The sequence below is a fragment of the Megascapheus bottae genome, chromosome 13 (assembly GCF_031878675.1).
Source record: "Megascapheus bottae isolate mThoBot1 chromosome 13, mThoBot2.hap1, whole genome shotgun sequence".
Taxonomy (NCBI): Eukaryota; Metazoa; Chordata; class Mammalia; order Rodentia; family Geomyidae; genus Megascapheus; species Megascapheus bottae.
The window spans coordinates 11,591,839-11,614,998 of NC_143521.1; the positions used below are offsets into that span (position 1 = coordinate 11,591,839).

Here is a 23,160-nt window from a genome sequence, read left to right on the forward strand (position 1 = left end):
GGCTCAAGGCCAAGTGCTCTATCACTTGAGCTACCCATCCACTTTTGGCTTTTTGGTGGGTAATTGGATATAAATGTCTCACAGACTTTCCTTCACACTGTGACCCTCAGTTTGTAGCCTCTTGCATAGGTAAGATTACAAACATGAGGCATTGGTGCCTGGCAAGTTCTTTACTTTGGGTAATAACTTTTCTGATGCGTATAATGAATATGTACACTTGAGTTTGGTTATGGTTTTTTTTTGTTGTTGTTTCTTTGTTTTTGTTTTTTGTTTTGGTGGCTTGTCTGGCATGAATTAAGGATCTTTTTTACTCAAGGCTATTCTACCATTTTGAGTCATTGCCCCACTGCTGGTGGTTAATTAGAGATAAGAATCTCATTGATTGGCTGGCTTTGAACTATGTACCTCCAATCTCAGCCTTCTGAGTAGCTAAGATTTACAGGAGTGAGTCGCCAGCACCTGGCTTGAGTTTGTTTCAACATTATTTCTGATCACCTTGAATTTTCTTTTTTTGTCTGAAGAAGGAGAATAAATCAGAAAGTAATAGTGCTTGGTATTAACTAGAATAAGAAAGCATCTCTGGACTAAGTTGTCTTATCGTCAATTTATTGTCAGTAGATGAATCATCAGATATAAATTTTGTTTGCCAATAAATTATTCTATACTTTGGCTAAATTGCTGCCTTTTCATTTCCTTAGTGTGTGAAAGAGGAAAAACAAGAATCTGAATTTCTACCCTCAGCTAAAGGAACATTTAATATTTCCATTAGTGGGGGTAAGTACATGTTGGTTTGATTTAATTTTTAAAATTTTTATTTTATTGTAAAGGTGATATATAGATGAGTTACAATTACATAAGTAAGGTAATAAGTATATTTCTTGTCGAATATTACCCCCCTCATTTTTCTCCCACTTTCCCTCCTTCCCCCCCATGTTGAAAAGTTCATTCCCAACAAAGTGTCTTGTGAGTATTGTTGTTGCATTGGTTCACACTTTGTTTGACCATTTTGTTGTTCTCCTTCCCTTCCCCAAATCAGATACCCTATGTAGAAGACATAGGGTACCAAAACCAAAAATGGTGACAAGGGATAAACTAAGGAGAAAGTGGGGAGGGAAATAACTTCATACAGTACATTAAAAACAACATCAGAAAAAAGTTCTTATTTCCATATTTAGAGTTCCTTTTGAGTAGCATAATTTTATATGGTCCTCTGCTATTGTGATCCTCTGCTAGGACCATCCTAGACATATATTAATTATTACAAATGAGGGAAACTATGGAGCCTATGTTTCTTTGGATCTTCACTTAATATGATATTTTTTCCAAGTCTTTCCTTATGAATGGGGTGATATCATTCTTTCTGATGGAAGCATAAAATTCCATTGTGTGTATATGCTGCATTTTCTTGATCCATTCATCTACTGAAGGGTTTCTGAGTTGGTTCCATATTTTAGCCATGGTAAATAATGCTGCAGTGAACATAATTTGGGTGGTAGCTTGAGTGAGGCCTTGTCCATTTCAAGACAGTTTTAAATAAGGGGTGTGTGTGTGTTTTGTTTGAAACAAGACCTTGTTTTATAGTCCAGGCTAGCCTTCCAAGTAATTATTCTGTCTCAGCCTTCCTAATGCTGGAATCATAGAGACGTATGCTACAGTGCCTGGTTGGAAATATTTTGTCAAAGATAGAAAGGATTGAGAAAAAAATTAGTATAGATAATTGGCACCTGAGGAAGGGTATTATATTCTGATTCCTAGGTGATTTTTTTTTTTTTAGTAATCCAATTAAAGCAAACTAAAAATGTTATTTTATGTATATCTTAGTTTATTTTAATAGCTTTTTCATAAACACAGCGTATATTAGAAATTTTACCCTGTAGTTTTCAAAAACTGTCACTGTGTTCTCCATTTCTGTCATAAAAACAGTATTTCTGTATGAAAATATATATATATATATTTTCTTGTAATAACTATTGCTGATAATTTATGTGTTTTATTTCCTTTTTGCAGATATTGATGGTCTGATTACTCAGGCTTTGCTGACGGGTAATTTTGAGAGTGCTGTTGACCTTTGTTTACATGATAACCGAATGGCTGATGCAATCATATTGGCCATAGCAGGTGGACAAGAACTCTTGGCTCGGACCCAGAAAAAGTACTTTGCAAAATCCCAAAGCAAAATCACCAGGGTATGTAATTTTTCAAAATAAACAATAGCACTTATCTTTTTGTTTTATTTTTGACGCAGGGTTTGAAAATGTAGCCAGGCTGGCCCCAAACCTTTGATCCTCTTGCTCAGTCTCAATTAAGGTGCAGAAAACAGCCTATAATTTTAAAACCCACTTGTAATTCCTTGATTTAGAAATAGTTGTTGACATTTCGGAAAAATATTTTCCAGTTTTTGTGGTTTCAGTGTATAATTTTTAGACCTACAGTTTTTAATAATGTCTCTAAGAGGTTAACACAAAAAACTTGATAAAATTTTTGGCAGCTCGTAATCTTGCCAGTGGATTGGTACGTAGCTTTTTATGTACTTTATTTGAGGATGTTCAGATATATTCTAATATTTCTTCATGTAGATAAACACTATGGTTTGTACAGAAATAAAACCTTGGTTATAAGTAAATATTTGTGCAAAATTTGGATTAATTTTTAGGAGAGTGGAATTTCTGGGACAAAGGGTCTGGATATTGTTACATTTTTAAGAATTTTACATATCATAAAAAAGCAAATTTTTTTGTTTTTTTGGTTGGTCGTGGGACTTGAACTTTGGGCCTGGATGCTGCTGAGCTCTTCAGCTCAAGGCTAGTGCTCTACCATTTGAGCCACAGTGCCACTTTCAGTTTTAGTTTTCTGGTGGTTAATTGGAGATAAGAGTCTCACAGACTTTCAGACTTCATGCCTGGGCTGGCTTTGAACATCGATCCTCAAATCTCAGCCTTCTGAGTAGCTAGGATTACAGGTGTGAGCTATCAATACCAAGCAAAAAGCAATTTTTATTCCCATAAAAGCACCACTGTTAAATCCCACCAACATTGGTTGTCATTCTCTACAGCCTCAATTTCTCTCTCCCTTTTACTTTGTGTCCCTCTCTATTGTACTTTATCCACAGTGACTATCTTCAGTTTCTTACTCCATACGTATTCTTTTCTCTGTGGAACTTTGTCCCCAGTGTTCGCTTGGCCTGGAATGTCTTTTTCTTCCTGTGAAGTTATTTCCTGCTTTTACTTCAGATTACTTCTCAAAAGTTTGCATGTGCAGGCAGCTTTCCTGATCCATCAAACCAGGGTACATCTTCCTGTTCTGTTAGCATGCTATACTTTTCTTCTCAACATATTAAGAAATGTTGTGTGCTTGTCTAAGGAAAAAATAATGCTGTCAGTTGAGTCATTTGGTTGAACAATATGCTTCACTTTGCAGCTAATTTATTTAGTATGAAATATTGTGGTTAGTGCTTTTGAAAAGTAATTGCTGGACATATAGTTCAGTAGTAGAACCTTTTACGTATATGGTCCTGTTTAAGATCACCAGCACTATAAGTTAGTGAGTGAGCCAATGAAGGAATGAATGAATGCAAGAGTGAATGCATTGAAGAGATATAATTGATTAGACAGTTACTTTTGAATTAACCATGCATTAATAAAGTTAATTTTTGCCCAATGCTGGCGGCTAACACCTGGAATTCTGCCTTCTCAGGAGGCTGAGATCTGAGGATCATGGTTCAAAGCCAGCCTGGATAAGAAAGTCCATGAGATTCTTAGGTCCAGCTAATCACAGAAAAAGCTAGAAATGGCACTGTGGCTCAAATGATAGAGCACTAGCCTAGTGCAAAACATAGAGCCCAGGGACTGTGTTCAGGCTTAGAGTTCAAGCTCTTAAGACTGGCCAAAAAAAAAAAAAAGTTCAGTAATACCATAAAAAATTAATTTTCCCTTCATTTTCCTTTCCCAAGCTCATCACTGCAGTGGTAATGAAGAACTGGAAAGAAATTGTCGAATCTTGTGATCTTAAAAATTGGAGAGAGGCTTTAGCTGCAGTATTGACTTATGCTAAACCAGATGAATTTTCAACCCTTTGTGGTAAGAAATGTTTTCCATTAACTATATTACATAAATGGCATAGTGTATTGTAAATAAAAGAAATGACAATCTTTATTAGAATTTGTTGTAAACTTACTAATTACAGATAAGAACTACAAAATATAAGCCAAGTGCCAATGGTTCATACTTATAATCCAAGCTACTCAGGAAGCTGAGAACTGAGAATCGTGGTTTGAAGCCACCCTACGCAGGAAATTCTATGAGACTCTTTTCTCCCAGTTAACCACCAAAAGCTCAAATGGTAGAACACCAACCTTAAGTAAAAAGGCTAAGGATAATGACCAGGGCTTGAATTCAAGCTCCAGGATAAGTGTACATGTACATACATGAATTATAAAAGAGGGATGAGGGGTATAGCTAATCTTAAGTAGCAGAGCACTTGCCTAGTAAGTAGAAGGCCATTGGATCAATGTCCAATACCACAACAAAATAAAAGTAAAAATTAGAAAAAAATCATCAAACATTATTATTTTTTCTTCTTTTGGTTAGTTTTTTTTTGCTTGTTCATTGTGCCATACTGAGGTCTTCATTCAGGGCCTGGGTGCAGTTTTATAGCTTTTACTTTTCTTTTTGCCGGTCCTGGGCTTGAGCTCAGGGCCTGAGGACTGTCCTTGGGCTTTCTCAAGACTAGAGCTCTATCATTTGAGCCACAACACCACTTCCAGCTTTTTCTATGTATGTGGTACCGAGGAATCGAACCCAGTCTTTGTGCACAAGCACTCTACCACTAGGCCAAACTCCTAGCCAATTCTATGGCTGTTTTACTCAAAGCTAGCAGTCTGTCCACTTGAACCATACATAGCCTCACTTTTTTCTTTCTTTCTTTTTTTTTTTTTTGGTCAGTCATGGAGCTTGAACTCTGGATCTCGTACTGTCCCTGAGCTCTTCAGCTCAAGTATCACTCTACTACTTGCACCACAGCACCACTTCCTAGCTCACTTTTTAATACTGTTTGGTGGTTCTGGTTTCAGATACTTGCCTCTGCTACCTTACTGGTATTACCTAGGAAAAAATTATTTAAAAAAAAATCTTATAGTCAAAAAACATTCAATCACTTGGAAACTGAACAACACACTTCTGAATAACTCCTGGGTAACAGACCAAATCAGAAAAGAAATTAAAAACTTCCTTGAATGTAATGACAATCAAGAAACATCACAAAGGAACTTATGGGACACAGCAAAGGCTGTTCTAAGAGGCAAATTTATTGCACTAGGAATGCATATTAAAAAGACAGAAGAAGAACATGTAAATAACCTAAAAAAAAAAAACTGAAACACCTAGAGGAGCAAGAAAAAGTTAATTCTAAAACAACTAGAAGGACAGAAATAACAAAAATAAAATCAGAAATATCAAAGATTGAAATAAGATCTACTATACAAAAAATTGGTAAATCAAAAGGTTGGTTCTTTGAAAGAGTCAACAAAATAGGCAGACCCCTGGCAAGATTAATCAAAAAAAAGGAGAGGGGAGACTCAAATAAACAAGATTAGAGGCCCCATGGGAACAATCACAACTGATTTCCAAGAAATTCAGTCCATAATGAATAAGTACTACCAGGGCCTATATTCAAAGAAACAAGAAAATCTAGTAGAAATGGATGATTTCTTAAGTAAATACAGGCTGGGCACACTGAACAACAATGAGGTAAACAAATTGAACGAACCATTCTCTTACCATGAAATTGTGGAAGCAATCAGGAAAATGCCAACCAAAAAGAGCCCAGGTCTAGATGGTTTCACTGCAGAATTCTATAAGACATTTAAAGATGAAATAACACCTATACTCTTGAAACTCTTCCAAGAAATAGAAACAGAAGGGGCAATACCAAACTCATTTTATGAAGCTAATATTACTCTCATCCCCAAACCAGGGAAAGACCCAACAAAAAAAGAAAACTACAGACGCAAAACTTCTCAATATTAGCCAACACAATCCAGAAACAAATTAAAAAAATCATACAGTATGATCAAGTAGGCTTCATCCCACAGATGCAAGGCTAGTTTAACATTCGCAAATCAATGAATGTAATACATCACATTAATAGAGCTAAGGATAAGAATCATATGATAATTTCTCTGGATGCAGAGAAGGCATTTGACAAAATACAACATCCATTCATGTTGAAAGCACTACAAAAAATAGGAAGAAGAGGTACATTCCTCAAAATAGTTAAAGCCATATATGAAAAACCTACGGCCAGTATTATACTAAATGGCGAAAGACTGGAACCATTTACCTTAAAATCAGGAACTAGACAGGGATGCCCACTCTCTCCACTTCTCTTCAGTATAGTGTTGGAACCCTTAGCCAGAGCAATAAGGCAAGAAAAGGACACCAAAGGGATCCACATAGGGAAAGAAGAAATTAAACTATCCTTATTCACAGATGACATGATCCTCTACTTGAGTGACCTAACAAACTCCACTCCCAAACTTCTAGAATTAATAAACTACTTTAGCCAAGTGGCAGGATACAAAATTAACCTTCAGAAGTCAGTATCCTTCTTGTACACCAACAATACACAAACAGAAGGCCAAATCAAGAAAATGATCCCATTCACAATAGCCCCCAAGAGAATAAAATACTTAGGAATATACTTAACCAAAGATATAAAGGAATTATTCAATGAAAACTACAAAAGCCTAACGAAAGAAATTAAAGAGGACACTAGGAAATGGAAAGACATCCCATGCTTATGGCCAGGGAGAACTAACATAGTGAAAATGGCTATACTGCCAAAATTGATATACAAATTCAATGTAATCCCCATCAAAATCCTGAAGACATTCTTTACTGAAATAGAAGATATAATTCAAAGATTCATATGGAACAAGAAAAGACCTAGAATAGCCAAAACAATTCTAGGCAAAAAGAGCAATGCTGGAGGTATTACAGTACCAGACTTCAAACTCTACTATACAGCCATAATGACAAAAACTGCTTGGTATTGGCACAAAAACAGACCAGAAGATCAGTGGAACAGAATAGAAGACCCAGAAATAGAACCATATGCCATAGGCAACTTGTATTTGACAAAGGAGCCAAAGACACAACACAGTCTAATCAATTATTGGTGCTGGCAAAACTGGGCAGCCTCACGGAGAAAACTAAAAACTGACCCTAGCCTTTTGCCATGCACAAGCGTTAACTCAACGTGGATCAAAGACCTCAACGTCAGACCGGAAATCGTGAAACTGCTACATGATAAAGTAGGAGAGACACTGGAACTCATAGGCACAGGCAAAAGATTCCTGAACAGAATCCCAGGGTCACAACAGATTGGAGAGAGACTCAATAAATGGGACTACCTAAAAATAAAAAATTTCTGTACAGATAAAAACATAGTCGCAAAAGTAGAGAGACAGCCAACCAACTGGGAAAAGATATTCACCAACAATACATCTGACAAATGCTTAATATCCAGTATCTACAGGAAAATCAAGAAATTAATCCCCCCAAACCCAATAAACCATTCACTAAATGGGCAAGGGAACTTAAGAGAGACTTATCAGAAGAAGAGATTAAAATGGCAGAAAAGCATATGAGAAAATGTTCATCATCTATGGTCATAAAGGAAATGCAAATAAAAACAACCCTAAGATACCACCTTACCCCAACAAGAATGGCCAAGATTTTGAACTCAGACAATGACAGTTGCTGGCTGGGTTGTGGAGAAAAAGGAACCCTACTACACTGCTGGTGGGAATGTAAACTAGTTCAGCCACTCTGGAAAGCAGTGTGGAGGTTTCTTAAAGAACTGAAAATAGATCCTGCCATACCACTTCTGGGCATCTACCCTGAACATCATAACCCAAGATATGATAAGGACACCTGCTCAGCTATGTTCATCTCTGCACTATTCACAATAGCCAGGCGATGGAAACAATCCAGACGCCCTACTGCAGATGAATGGATACAGAAAATGTGGTATATATACACAATGGAATTCTAAATAGCCAACAGACAAGATAAAATAATAACATTTGCAGAGAAGTGGATGAATCTAGAGTGAATCATGTTGAGAGAGACAAGTCAAGACCTAAGGAACAAAAGGCGCATGGTATCCTTAATATGTGGCTATTAAATCCAAACAGTACAAGAGCGAGGACTCAATATCTGCATACTCAATGCTATGGACATGGTAATGGAAATATAAACATAACTATGTAGATATAAAAACCTATGACTATAGTTTTATTTTTATGTTTTATTTTCTAAAATTAGTATGTTTCTATGACATGTAAACCCTTAGCCTAATTTTGATTAAGTTCTAAATACTAAGTCCCAGTGATTGTAAATAGAGATTCCCTTCTTGAACACTTGTTTGTTAAACCTGTCATTTAAAATATGTAAAAATCAACGTTAATAAAGGAAAAAAAAATCTCATTGTATTTATCTGTAAATGACACATATATTTCTCATTTACTAAATGTTAGCATGATTAAGTTAAATGTAAAAAAGCCCCAAACATATGAGGTGCCAATGGTTTACACCTGTAATCTTAGCTATGTCTGAAGCCAGCCAGAACAGCAAAAGCCCATGAGACTCTTATTTCCAGTTAACTACCCAAACAAGCCAGAAATGGAGCTGTGCTCAAGTAGTAGAGTGTTAGCTGTAACCAAGAGAGCTCAGGGACAGCATCCAATACAATTCAAGCCCAGCTGTTCAAGCATGTTAGTGCCCTGGCTGACTTTGAACTGCAATCCTCGGATCTCAGCCTTCTGAGTAGCTAGGATTACAGGCATGAGCCACCACGCCCAGCTATTTTTTTATTTTAATATAGTTTATGGAAATCAGTTTGACAGCTGGATGGATATAGAACCTTGAGAAATCACTTACTACTTGTGATTTATAATCTACTTTCAATTACTTAAAATATTTCATTTTGTTTTTCTCTGCCACTTACTGGTTATGAAATTTAGTGCATTCCTCAAAAATATTACTGAGCTGCTCACAACTTTATATATGCATTAATGTTGTTTTCTTCTTGATTTCTAGATCTTTTGGGAGCTAGGCTTGAAAGTGAAGGAGATAGCCTCCTGCAGGCTCAGGCATGTCTCTGCTATATTTGTGCAGGGAATGTAGAAAAACTCGTTGCCTGTTGGACTAAAGCACAAGATGGTAGCAATCCTTTGTCCCTTCAGGTTAGTGTCTGAACAACAATAACAACAACAACAAAATACTTGCTTTGTAATGTTTTCTGTCACTGCTGATGATCAAATTATATTCTAGAAATTTATTTATTCTAAAAATGTATTGCTTTTACCCTACTTTTTAGAATTTTTTTGCTGAGTAATTATGTCCATTTATTTCTGTCTTTAAAGAAGCAGTGCTTGAGATGATAGAATAGAAAAATGCGATTGCAGCTCTTGGCAAGATCAAGTTGTGATCTGGAAGTTTGTTGGGGGTAGTACGTGGCAGGAATACTGAACATAGGATTTAGCTCTTTACCTTGTGCTGCTCCTACCTTCCCCCAGTGGCTTCACCAAGCACTGTTGGCTAAGGGATAGGAGGCATCTCAAGAGCCAATTGAGAATCTTCATGAGGAAGGTAAAGTGAAAGTAAGAAGTAAAGGGAATCTCATGTAGTACCAATACACTAACAAGGGAAGAAGTAAAAATGGAGCTATTTTTAGGCAACTGAATTAGCTGTATTTTTAGATTTTTTTTTTCCAAAGCATATAATTGGCAGTCTTACACTTTCTTAATGATATTTATTCTGTGTAGTAGAGTCATTGCTTTAAAGTTCATTTTACTGGAACTAAAATAACGTTGAAAGTCAAAGATTTTGGTGTGTGTGTGTGTGTGTCCTGGGGCTTGGAGTCAGGGCCTGAGCACTGTCCTTGGGCTTTCTCAAGTCTAGCACTTGAGCCTCAGCACCATTTCCAGTTTTTTTCTGTGTATGTAGTACCGAGGAATTGAAACCAGGGCTCATGGATGCTAGGCAAGCACTCTACCACTAAGCCATGATCCCAACCCCAAAGTGTTCCTTTTAAGAGCTCCTGAAAGAAAAACATTTGTTTCACTCTTTGTAAACCCTATTTTACAGGGTCCACTGCCCCGTAATAGTAGCAAGTCACTTGCTCTGGGCCCTTGGGGTCAACACTTATACTATGTAACATATAGTCCCTTTAAAGGTTATATACTTTTTTTCATGCATCACTTCATGGTAATAGTATTGTTATAGGAAAGCAGTATAATGTTTACACTCTTAATTTCCTCTACTTGCTAGGACAAAAGGAAGAAACTATTTGCCAATCACTTTCACTTTGGATAATTACCTATCTTACACATAGACAAGTTTCTAGCAATTTAAGGGTGTTTAGGAGAAGAGAATAACTTATGTCCTGTCCATAAGTAAAAAGCCTCCTCCTCCTCTTCACTTCATTTTCAGTTTTCTAAAATGGTGATCAGCTGTATATACCCAGGTACTTTTCAAATACGGTTGATGATGGGAATTGTACTTGTAGTAGGTTTAGGAAATCTGAATTCTGCATTTTCCTACTGCTTCTTACATGATCTTAGTATTTCTGTTTCTCTCTTGTTCCCCCTTATTTTTCTCATTTAGGATCTGATTGAGAAAGTTGTCATCCTCCGAAAAGCTGTACAACACACTCAGGCCATGGACACAAATACTGTAGGAGTTCTTTTAGCTGAGAAGATGAGTCAGTATGCCAATTTGTTGGCTGCCCAGGGTAGTATTGCTGCAGCCTTGGCTTTTCTACCTGACAACACCAACCAGGTAAATAGACTATTCAGTTTGTTTTCTTCTTTTTAACGAATGCATGAAATGAGTCTAGTAGACACCACTTGCTATTAGACATGCACATGCTGGGCGCCTGGAAGGTTTGAAATAAATAGTTGAATTTCTATTGCCTAAATATGTGAAATGGTAAATGTTCCAGGACCATTTTGATGTACTGTAACTCTGCCAGAGATATAAGATGCTATTGTAGTATAATATGTACACTTAATATATACAATTCTTTTTTTTTTTTTTTTTTGGCCTGTCCTGGAGCTTGTACTCAGAGCCTGGGCACTCTCCTTGATCTTCTTTTGCTCAAAGCTAGCACTCTGCCACTTGAGCCACAGCACCACTTCTGGCTTTTTCTGTTTATGTGGTACTGAGGAATTGAACTCAGGTCTTCATACATGCTAGACAAGCACTCTACCACTAAGCCATATTCACAGCCTGTTGTACAATTCTTCCTACAACAGATTAACAAAAAAAGGGTCTCTTGAATGATCAAATTACTTTTAGATCAATGTGCTGTCATTGTTTGTGAACTCAACAATTTGTTCTCTTTTCTTCCTTGCTTCTTATAGCTGAATATTGTGCAGCTTCGTGACAGACTTTGTAGAGCACAAGGACAGCCTGTGCCAGGACAGGAATCACCCAGAATTCCTTATGAGAGGCAGCAGCAGCAGCAGCCATCCAAGGGCAGGCCTGGGTCAATTGCTGGCCACCCACAGATGCCGAGAGTTCAACCTCAACAATATTATCCCCATGTGAGTAGCATGATTCAAATAGGAGCTTTATGCATTCCTATTTAAACTTATAGTATATCGGGTAAAATAATTCTGTTTTCTAGATGCTTGAAATGGGGTTTAGAACCTGCTATTTGAAAGGATCCCTTTAATTTTAATCTGGTCAAACATTATATTTTGCTACAAATTAGTTTTGAACTCTATAGGAAGATTTGTTCTCAGTTATTTCACATCAGACATCCCTTACACATATGCTTCTTTTCTTGAAGCTTCCATTTGATTAATCTAAGCCATAAGTAAAGTAATGAGAATAATCTTTTTAAGGATTTAGTATTCTCCATCATTAGTACAAGTTTACTATGTTTCCACACAATAAAGATTAGAATATTAACTCCCCTTTCCCCCTCCCCCCCCAACTTGGATGTTAGTAGTGAAGTGGGTAAAGTAGTTATGGAGAATGTGCAAAGGATTAATGATTCTATTTACATTATTACGTGTTTATGGGCATAAAATGTGGTCTTACAGGTTTTTGCTGCCTCAGAAACTTTTGTATTTCCAGATGAGTAGATGACCTACATATTCTTAAATAAAAAGATGTTTTTCTCCTTTAATTAATAAGTGACTTTGATTAATAGCAATTTTAGCAAGCATTTTAAAGAAGAGAAAATTGGTAATAGGATTGATAGGCTCCTTACATTTCATTATAGCGAAGTCTGAGAAAACTGAACAAATAATTCTACTCTTTTTTTCTGTTTTGCTTCAGGTTGGAACTTAATCAGAATAGATAACCTTAACTTAAATATAACTACAATCTAGAACACTCCATTTTAATTTTTTTCCATTTGTTGACTTTTTGAGACTCTGTGAATTCCTGACATTGTTCTAGCTATTGTGATGATTCTACCAAACAAAATACACAAATTCCCATCCTTCCAGGGATTATATTGGATTCAGAAAGCCAATTATGAAAGTGGGGTAGACTGTCTGCTGTCTGGGAAAAGTAGCAGTCAGAAAATTTTCAGAGTTCTAAGGCTTGGAGTTTTGTAATTTTAACGTTTTTCATGGCTAAGAGACCTTGACAAGTCCCCTCACATCTCTGGGCTTTGGTTTTCCTTTCTGGCATTAGATTGGGTAATACTATTCGACTTTAATAGTCTCTGATTTTTGTTCGACCCTTCTGTGATTTTTTTTTTTGGTGTGTGTGACTGTACTAAAATCCAGCATAGTGAACTTATGCATAGTATATATGTACATTCTTTGTAGCCTGAATGATATTAATGTTTCAGAGATCACTATTTTACTTAATTACTCAAGAAGGAATAGGAGATACACTAGATCTCCTTGGCACCGGTCAAAAACTTCTTAATAAAGACCCAGAAACAACAAATCAAAGAAAGTGTGGACAAATGGGACTGCATTAAACTGTAGAGCTTCTGTATGGCAAAGGACATAGCTAGCATACTAACTAGAAAGCCTACAGAGTTGGAGAAGATCTTCACTAACCATACAACAGACAAAGGCCTCATATCTAAAATATATCAACGGCTAAATAAATTAAATCACTCCCAAACTAATCTCCAAAGAAACAACCATCCCATTAAAAGATGGGCCAAAGACTTAAAGAGAATCTTCTCTGAAGAAGAAGTAAGAATGGCCTATAGATATATGAAGAAATGCTCAACATCTCTGGCCATAAAAGAAATGTTTCCAAAATGTCTTCTTTTAAAACTTTCAAGCCCCCTACTCAGGAGGCTGAGATCTGAGGATCAAGGTTCAAAGCCAGCCCAGGCACTAAAGTCTGTGAGACTCTTATCTCTAATTAATCACTAGAAAAGGGAAAATGGGACTGTGGCTCTAGGGGTAGGGTGGTAGCCTTGAGCTGAAGAGCTCAGGAACAGCCCCATGACTGACAAGAAAATGAAAACAAAAACAAAAAACTTTCAAGCCCCTGTGTGAAAATATAGCTGTCTCTCAGGGTACAAAAACAAGGCATACTCATCCCTTTGGGTTTATCTCTGTCTCTGTAATAAAAATACTGAAAGACTTACTTTGATTTACAAATCTTAAATTTTCAGAAAAATAGGATCATAAATAAATTTTTCTTAATGCAAGATTATGAGTGAATTAGGACACAGTGTACTGTTTTGTAGCAGTGTTTATAGATAGATAAAAAGATGTGGAGGCTAGGTTTGTGTTCAACTACCACAACTTTCCTTTTACTTACACATGTACACACAACACACACACACACACACTGGTTTCTTCTCTCTCTCTCTCTCTCTCTCTTTCTCTTTTCTCTCTCTCTTTCTCTCTCCTTCCTTCTTTCCTTCCTTCCTTTTTTCTGTCTTTCTGTCTTTCCTTCCTTCTCTCCCTCCCTCCCTCTTTTCTTCCTTCCTTCCTTCCTTCCTTCCTTCCTTCCTTCCTTCCTTCCTTTCTTCCTTTCCTTCCTCCCTTCCTTCCTTCCTTCCTCCCTTCCTTCCTTCCTTTCTTCCTTTCTTCCTTCTTTCCTTTCTTCCTTTCCTGTCCTTGGGTTTTCTCAAGGCTAGTACTCTACCACTTGAGCCATAGCACCATTTCTGACTTTTTCTATATATGTGGTCTTTATGCATGCTAAGCAAGCACTCTCCCACTATGCCAAACTCACGGCACACATACACACTGGTTTCTACAAAGATTTTTATTAGAAAAAGGATTTTAATGTCTTAAAAATAAGGCTCCAGCTGGATACCAGTATCTCATATTTGTAACCCTAGCTTTTCAGGATGTTGAGATCTGAGGATTACAGTTCAGAGCTAGCTCAAGTAGGAAAGTCCATGAAACCCCTATTTCCAATTAATCAGCAAAAAAAAGCCAGATATGGCTTAAGTGATAGAGCACTAGTTTTTTCCAGTATGGGCACCACACACAAAAAAAGACTTCAGAGTTAAACAATATGGGGTGACATATACAAAGCAACTGCATGGGAATCAGCTGTGGAATCAGTTCTGGCTCTGTCACCAATGAATAATATGACAAGCCCCCCCTCACCCTGTACCTTGATTTTTGTGAGTGAAACTTAGACTGGATAATCTTTAATATTCAACTTAAATATTCTATATGCTTTTTTTAAGCCTTTTTGAGACTTTTATTTTTTTACGGCAGTAAAACTCAGAAAAGTGGGCTTACAAGCAATGTATTTGCAGATCCTAGCAGCTGAAAAGATAGCAATGTGTCAAACATCATTGTTTTACTCACTATTCTTTCTAGAGAATCTTAAAGATTTCACTTTCCCCACTTGCTCTTGATGCTTGAATAGTATTTTTATGCTTTGGTTTACATTTTTTATATTGATTTTTTTTGTCTCCCTCCCATTTCATTGCAACTTTTTTTTTCTTTTGAAATCCCAGCTACTGTTGAATGCAGTCATCTAACTAATGTATGTTATCTTGCTGCTTTTGCTTTTTGCTTTGCATCTGACTATTAATACCTTTTAAGTTTTCTCTCTCTCTTTTTTTTGTTAGCATTTTTATTTTTTATTTTCTGTGATTGGTATTTCTTTGTTCAATTCAGGTTAGAATTGCCCCTACTGTCACTACCTGGAGTAACAAAACTCCTACTGCCCTTCCCAGCCATCCACCTGCAGCCTCTCCCTCTGACACACAGGTATAGCCTTCATTATTCCTCTTGGAGCAAGATTCTGCTCACCTAAATATGTGTAGATATATATTCTCTAACCCCCTTCTTCATGCCCTTTCCTTTTCTGCATTAGACTGCCTGCTCATTGCATTTTACTGCTTTGGGGATGCAAGAGGCAGTTTTAGGGTGATTGATTAACTTATCCCTTCTCTCCTTGCACAATTCTAAGTTGACTTGAGCTACAAAAATATCAACCAAGATTCTAACCATGATTTAAATGTAATTTTCCTAAAGATATTTTTTTCTGTTTTCTTCTTTTCATTCATTCTTTCTCTCTTTTTTATTTGGCATTGCAGAAATTGAAGAAAAACATTTTTGACATGTATACTTACATTTCCAGAGTGTGGAATAGTGGGTGGGACTGAATAGAGATGGAAAGTTCTGGTGACTTACAAAGTATTATTGAAACCTTTATGAGGTTATTAGCATCTTGTCATTTAATGTAGTTATTTTGTATGTTTAAATTATATACTGCTCATAAAATGTGGTATTTTGAGGAAGATACAGTGTTTCCTACACAATAAAGTTGTATAAGTAAATACACATGGAGGCAGTGTTGGTGGCTCATGACCATAATCAATCCTAGCTGCTTAAGAAGCTATAATCTGAGGATCTTGGTTCAAAGCCAGGTTGGGCAGGAAAATCTGTGAGCTTTTTATCTCTAATTAATTACTTAAAAAAAAAAAAAGCAGTAGGGGCCGGGAGTTTGGCCTAGTGGTTAAAGTGCTTGCCCAGCATGCATGAAGACCTGGGTTCGATTCCTCGGTACCACATACATAGAAAAAAGCCGGAAATGGTGCTGAGGCTCAAGTGGTAGAGCTCTAGCCTTGAGAAAATTCCAAGGACAGTGCTCAGGCCCTGAGCTCAAGCCCAGGACTGGCAAAAAAAAAAAGCAGTGAATGATGCTGTGGCTTAAAGTGGAGAGCATTAGCCTTAGCACAAAAAGCTCAGAGACAGGGGCCAGGAGTTTGGCCTAGTGGTTAAAGTGCTTGCGTAGCATGCACAAAGACCCGGGTTCGATTCCTTGGTACCACATATATAGAAAAAGCTGGAAGTGGTGCTGAGGCTCAAGTGGTAGAGCTCTAGCCTTGAGAAAGTCCAAGGACAGTGCTCAGGCCCTGAGCTCAAGCCCAGGACTGGCAAAAAAAAAAAAAGCTCAGAGACAGTTTCTAGGTCCTGAGTTCAGGTTACAGGACCAGCTCATACACAATACATCTTTAATTCCATTTCAGACATTATAAGGCTATCCTGTATGGTTTTTGATCCCAAATATAATCTTTTTTTCTTTTTTTTTTTAACCACATTCTTGTTTATTAGGGAGAAAATCCTCCACCTCCAGGTTTTATAATGCACGGAAATGTTAATCCAAATGTTCCTGCTCAGCTTTCTACATCTTCGGGTCATATGCACACCCAGGTACCACCTTATCCACAGACACAGCGTAAGTAGTTTCACCTTAAGGTCTTTTCACAGGTCTTATCTCGTGTAGTAACTGTTGACCTAGCTACACCACAGCTACAGTCGAATCACTTTTTAACAAAATAAGAACTATAAGCAAGACTTCTGAGTCCCTGCTCTTGAGAAACATATTTTCCCTAAGAGGCATTCTGAATCATCATAATAGGAAGTAGCTTCTTTATCACACTGTTCAGAACAATTAACACTTGTTCCTGAGCCATTACTAAGACTTTTTTTTAATTTTAATTTTTTTTTTTTGCCAGTCCTGGGGCTTGAACTCAAGGCCTGAGTACTATCATTGGGCTTTTTCTTCAAAGCTAGCACTCTGCCACTTGAGCCACAGCACTACTTCTGGCTTTTTTTTTTTTTTTTTTTTTTAATGTATGTGGTATCGAGGAATTGAACCTGGGTCTGTGTGCATGCTAGGCAAACACTCTACCACTAAGCCAAACTCCCATCCCCTATTACTAAGACTTTTTAAAGAGTATTCAAAGTTCTTTGATTTTGATATAGAGTTTTATTTAGTACATCTATCTTTCCTTTAAGCAAGATGATACAAATAATTTCTATCTTATTTATTTACTGTTTTTATAGCTTTTGTTTCTTAGTTTAGGTGTTTTTTGGGGGGGCCAGTCCTGGGCCTGTACTCAGGGCCTGAGCACTGTCCTTGCGTTTTTCTTAAGGCTAGAGCTCTACCACATGAGCCACAACATCACTTCTGGCTTTTTTCTGTGTATGTGGTACTAGGGAATTGTACTTAGGCCTTTGTGCATACTAGACAAGCACTCTACCACTAGGCCAAATTCCCAGCCCCTAGACTTTTTTTTTTGGTGGGTCATGAGCTTGAACTTGGCCTGGATACTGTTCCTGAGCTCTTCAGCTCAAGGCTACCACCCTGCCTTTGAGCCAAGCCCCACTGTCTGTTTTCTAGAGGTTAACTGGAGATAAGAGTTTCAGGTCCTTTTGTGTCTAGGCTGGTTTTAACCTTAATCCTCAGATCTCAGTCTCCTGAGTAGCTAGGATTACAGGCCTGAGCCACGCACCTGGCTAGACTTTGTTTTTTAAGTAGTCTTTAGTTCACAGTACTCACATGTGGATGTGTGTGTGTGTGCATATGTATCTTGCATCACAATGGTTTATTTCCTGCAGTCAATGAACCTATCCCAATGCCCATAGTTTACATTAATGTGCATTCTTGGTTTTGTTCATTCAATGAAGCTTGATTAATGTAATAATATGTGTTTGGTTGTTTAAAAAAATAGTTGCATTTGAGCCGGGCGTGGTGGCTCACACCTGTAATCCTAGCTACTCAGGAGGCTGAGATCTGAGAATCATGGTTAAAAGCCAGTCCGGGTACTACAGAGTTGTGAGACTCTTATCTCCAGTTAATCACTAGAAAATGGGAAGTGGGGCTGAGGCTCAGGATAAGGTGGTAGCCCTGAGCTGAAGAGCTCAGAGACAGTGCCCAGGCCCAGAATTCATGACTTACCAAAAAGAGATAGACATAGAGATAGAGATAGAGAGGTGGGGGGAAGAAAATTGCATTTGAAACAAAGTAAAAATCAAGTGTTGATGAATCACACTTGTAATCATAGTTTGAGGAACAGAGATTTGAACAGTTGGGGTTTACAGCCAGGCCTCCTTCAACCTATAGCTGAGAACAGAAATATATGCCCATCTTCCCAGCTGCAGGAGATGCTGAAATTGGGAGAATGGAAGTTCCAGGTCAGTTGGGCAGAAAAGTTCCTCAGACTCCATCTTATTAGAGGCTGTCATCCCAGCCTCCATGAAAAAGCCTAAATAGGTGGATCATGGTCCAAGCCGATGTGTGGACAGAAGAAAGCAAGAGTTTATATTTAAAATACCTTGTTCATAGATAGATAGACAGATAGATAGATAGATAGATAGATAGATAGATAGATAGATAGATAGATAGATGTAAAAAATCACTAAGGTTTCAAAATTAAGAACAAAGGATCTAAATCAGTTAAAGTCTCAAAGAGGAAAATTGTTAAGATTAAGCAACTATTTATAAGTAAGATTCCATAACCTAGTAAAACCAGTCCTAATGAATGCATTCAAAGCCAAAGTGGTTGTTCTTACAAATGTGATGCAGACTTTCATTCAAGTTCATTGTAAAAGCATTGTCTTCAAATAGCAGACTGTTTATTAACTCTGTGGGGTTCATCCTACCCCTAAGTCATGCAGAATGTAATGTTGTTTCTCCCTAATTTGAACTTGGGATAAAAGCAGGGGTGGAGTTTTAGAGCCAAATTTTGTGTTAACTTTTTCTGAGGAAGGGGGTGTTATGGATGTGTAAGCTGTCCGTAGTTCTATCTGGTGGCTTGTGGGTATCACTACAGTCGTCACAACAATAGGAAAGGTCTCAAAAAAGGAGCAGTCTTAGTAGCCCTCAGGTCTGATGATACAAAACTTTTCATAACCAGTAACAATCTGGGGATATTAGTTTTTATATATTAAATTTTAAGCATGTTTAGGGCATCTGAACCTCAAAAGGCACGAGGGGTTTTTAGTGGTGGTTTTTGTGATACTTAGAAATGAACCCAGAGGTCTTGGATATGCTAGGTAACCTCACTAACACAAAGCTATATGTGCTTGTAACTTATTGCTAGAAGAATAAGGATTAAAATGATTTCCATAGAATGAGGTAACTTTTTAGTTTTTTCTTGCTGTCTGAATAAACTTGTAACTAATGAATATTTCTGTTTCTTCTCCTTGGTATAGCTTACCAACCAGCCCAGCAGTATTCCTTCGGATCAGGGGGGTCATCAATGTACCGACCTCAGCAGCCTGTTGCTCCTCCTGCTTCAAACGCTTATCCTAACGCCTCTTACATATCTTCTGCTTCTTCCTATTCTGGGCAGTCTCAGCTATATACAGCACAGCACCAAGCCTCTTCACCTACCTCCAGTTCTGCTGCTTCTTTTCCTCCTCCCCCTTCCTCTGGAGCATCCTTCCAGCATGGCGGGCCAGGGGCTCCACCATCAACCTCAGCTTATACACTGCCTCCTGGAACAACAGGTACACTGCCTGCTGCCAGTGAGCTGCCTGCATCCCAAAGAACAGGTCTGCGCTTGGAAGGGATTTGGGTTGGGCTTCCTGCTGTTTCATGAACAGATGGGTGGGTGGAGGGGCATTATTGTAACTGTGAATTGACTAGTTTAAGGTATTGATGTATACATATATATATATATATATAATTTCTAGAAGTTTTATTCCTTCATAGATAAGAAATGAACTTAGTTGCCAAATGAAGAAAATTTTCAGAGTTTGAAAAGAGTAAGGTATATAGTTTAACACTGACCTTAAAATAAGTGGTAAGAAGTTAAGCAAGATAAATGGAGTTGAAAATAGATTTACTTGCTTGAACAAAGATATATCTTTGTTCTTAGAAAGCTTTAAAATTTTAAGATTCTTTGCAGTATAAATTTATTCATGAAAATTAAACAGTAAATCAAATAGGTCTTAAAGTTGTGCAGATTTTACAGTTAAGTTGTAGATCAATCTTGGTACACTTGACCAAGAAAAAAGTCAAAGAACACAGCTCTGATATGGAAATCTTATAAGGCCATAACAAGGCAGTATACAGTAGTGTAGTGATTCTCCATTAAAACAGCACTGCCCTGTCAGGAATTTTGGAAATTTTTAGACCTTTTCCCCTACTCATATACTTGTACTTGAGCTATAGTTCCACTTCCAGCTTTTTTTTTGCTGGTTAATTGGAGGTAAACGTGCCATAAGTTTTCCTGCCCTGACAGTCTTCAAACCATGAACCTCAGATTTCAGCTTCCTGAATAGCTAGAATTGCAGGCGTGAGCCATTGACATCTAGTTATGGTGCTGCTTTTTTTTTTTTTTTGCTAGTTCTGGGCTTGAGCTCAGGGCCTGAGCACTGTCCTTGGACTTTCTCAAGGCTAGAGCTCTACCACTTGAGCCTCAGCACCACTTCCGGCTTTTTTCTATGTATGTGGTACCGAGGAATCGAACCCGGGTCTTCATGCATGCTAGGCAAGCACTTTAACCACTAGGCCAAACTCCCGGGCCATGGTGCTGCTTTTGAGTGAAGACAGTATTCGTTATGACTGTTTGAGTTACAGTGGTAGTATGGGTTAAAGTAACTCCTCATGGAATACATGGGAAGAAATAGTAAGCTAACCTTGGGCATGATAGAACACTTGCTATATATTTTCTTAATTAGGTCTCACATCCTTGAGAAGTAGAAATCTTTTAAAAATTGCAAAAATAAAAAGGGCCAGGAGCCTAGCTTAATGGTAGAGTACTCACCTAGCATGCACAAAGCCGTCCTAGGTTCGATTCCTCCGTACCACATACACAGAAAAAGCCAGAAGTGGCACTGTGGCTTAGGCGGTGGAGCACTAGCCTTGAGCAAAAAGTGTCTAAGGATAGTGCCTAGGCCCTGAGTTCAAGCCCCAGGACTAGTGCCTGCCCCCGCCCCCCCACAAAAAAATTGTAGATGGGGAAACTGAGTTTCTTAGAGTTCCGATTACATTTCAGTATAGTACAGTGATAGTCTCCAATTTGAGATAAAAACTTGTCTCTTAAGTTCCTAAAGCCTGTGTTCGTTCTTTTATACCAAGTAGTCTAGTTCTGATATAAATAATAGAAACCTTTTAGTGTTAGGATTAGAAAAATCATCTAGCAACACTTCTGGGCATTTATACTTTATACTCTAAATATGTGCACGAACATTTTTTTTCTTTTTAAGAAAAAGCACATTTGGCTGTGATATTAGTCTTTGCTATGGACAAAATAACCAAATGTTCTAATCTGGCTGAGAAAAGAGTGACTACTAATAAGAAGCAGTCAAATATTTTTGTTACTTAGCATGTGCTGCATATTCCCTAGCTGCTTTGTTACCTGTTGCACACTAACAGCCTCCTATATTTAATTAACAAGTTACGAGTTTGCCATAGTAATTTAAGTTGTATAATTATGACTGAAAATTTGTCTTCTTATATATCTTGGATGATTGTTTGTTCAGGACTAGAAATTCCATTTGCCTAATGGTTAATTCTGATAGACACTGCATATTTCAGGTTCTCTGATTATAAATTACAAAAATGAGGTTGTCAGAGCTCAGAAAAATGAATGCTGCAATCAGCAAATGATTTATTCAGTAAATTTTTAAAGAGTGCCTGTTTAGTGCATTCCGTACTGTCTCAGACTCCAAGTAAGTAGTCAGAAAAGGAAATACCTGTTACATGTTACAACATAAAATTTTGCCATGGGACTCTGGGCCTGGGTATTGTCTTTGAGCTCTTCAGCTCAAGGCTACTGCCATACCCTTTGAGCACAGCACCACTTCCAGTTTTCTGGTGGTTAATTGGAGGTAAAAATCTCAGGGACTTTTGTATCAGGGCTGGCTTTGAACTGTGATCCTCAGATCTCAGCCTCCTGAGTAGCTAGGATTACAGATGTGAACAACTGCACCCAGCTTTATGCTTGTTTCTGAGAAAGAACTTTTGAGCCCAGGAGTGTGGCCTAGTGGTAGGATACTTGCCTAGCATGCACGAAGACATGGGTTTGATTCCTCAGTACCACATACACAGAAAAAGCCAAAAGTGGTGCTGTGGCTCAAGTGGTGGAGTGCTAGCTTTGAGAAAGCCCAAGGATAGTGCCCAGGCCCTGAGTCCAAGCCCAAGGCCTGGGAGAGGTGGGGAGCTCCATCTAAGAGAAGGAACTTTTGAATATGAAGGCCTTAGAATTTTACTCAAAGAAGTTTTTTTCTAATAAAGTAGCCTTCAGACTATCATACAATTATCCCTGAGTAAAGATTATTGACTTCATTAAGCACTAGAAAATTTAAGTTACATGTGTAATGTGGTACTTCATCTAGACAAGTCTTGAAAACCAATATTTGTTTTCCAGTGAACTTTCCTTACTGAAGTTATAGTATCTGATTATAATTATCTGGATAAAGGAAAGGTACATAATGACCTTCTTACATTTTTTGTGGGGGTACCTTTGAGAATAAGGATTCATGTGTTCGTAAATTTTAATTTTTAATGTTGTGACTGTGTGTGTGTGTATGTATGTATATGAGTCCTGAGGGCCTGGCCATTGTCCTGAGCTTTTTGCTTAAGACTAGCATTCTACCATTAGAGCCACAGATCTACTTCTGGCTTTTTGGTTGTTAATTGGAGATGACTGTCTCACAAACTTTCCTGCCTATGCTGGCTTGGAACCAAGATCCTCAGATCTTAGCCTCCGGAGTAGCTAGGGTTATAGGTGTGAACTATTGCTGCCTGGCATTTTTTTAAATAATGTTTTCTCTATAAACTTATTGGGAAAGTAAACATACATAGGAAAAGGATGTTGTATTCTCTGCATCTCAAATTATCCTTTACTAGAGGTTTTCATGCCATTAGCACTAATACTTTTATCTGAGTTCACTGAAAA

General features: G+C 37.7%; 1 protein-coding gene across 27 annotated transcripts in view; it reads left to right on the forward strand.

Annotated features, from left to right (window-relative positions):
* Positions 1-23,160, forward strand: part of Sec31a (SEC31 homolog A, COPII component) — a 79,361-nt gene that overhangs the window by 40,042 nt on the left and 16,159 nt on the right. For 8 of the 27 annotated variants that reach the window (XM_090343310.1, XM_090343312.1, XM_090343315.1 and 5 more), the window contains 9 exons: positions 699-774; positions 2,008-2,186; positions 3,950-4,076; positions 9,099-9,244; positions 10,668-10,841; positions 11,426-11,608; positions 15,137-15,229; positions 16,580-16,703; positions 19,466-19,807. In XM_090343310.1, coding sequence (XP_090199436.1) covers positions 699-774; positions 2,008-2,186; positions 3,950-4,076; positions 9,099-9,244; positions 10,668-10,841; positions 11,426-11,608; positions 15,137-15,229; positions 16,580-16,703; positions 19,466-19,807 — 1,444 coding nt within the window. The remainder of the gene's footprint in view (positions 1-698; positions 775-2,007; positions 2,187-3,949; positions 4,077-9,098; positions 9,245-10,667; positions 10,842-11,425; positions 11,609-15,136; positions 15,230-16,579; positions 16,704-19,465; positions 19,808-23,160) is intronic. The other 19 variants (XM_090343317.1, XM_090343321.1, XM_090343325.1 and 16 more) reach the window with 5 other exon arrangements.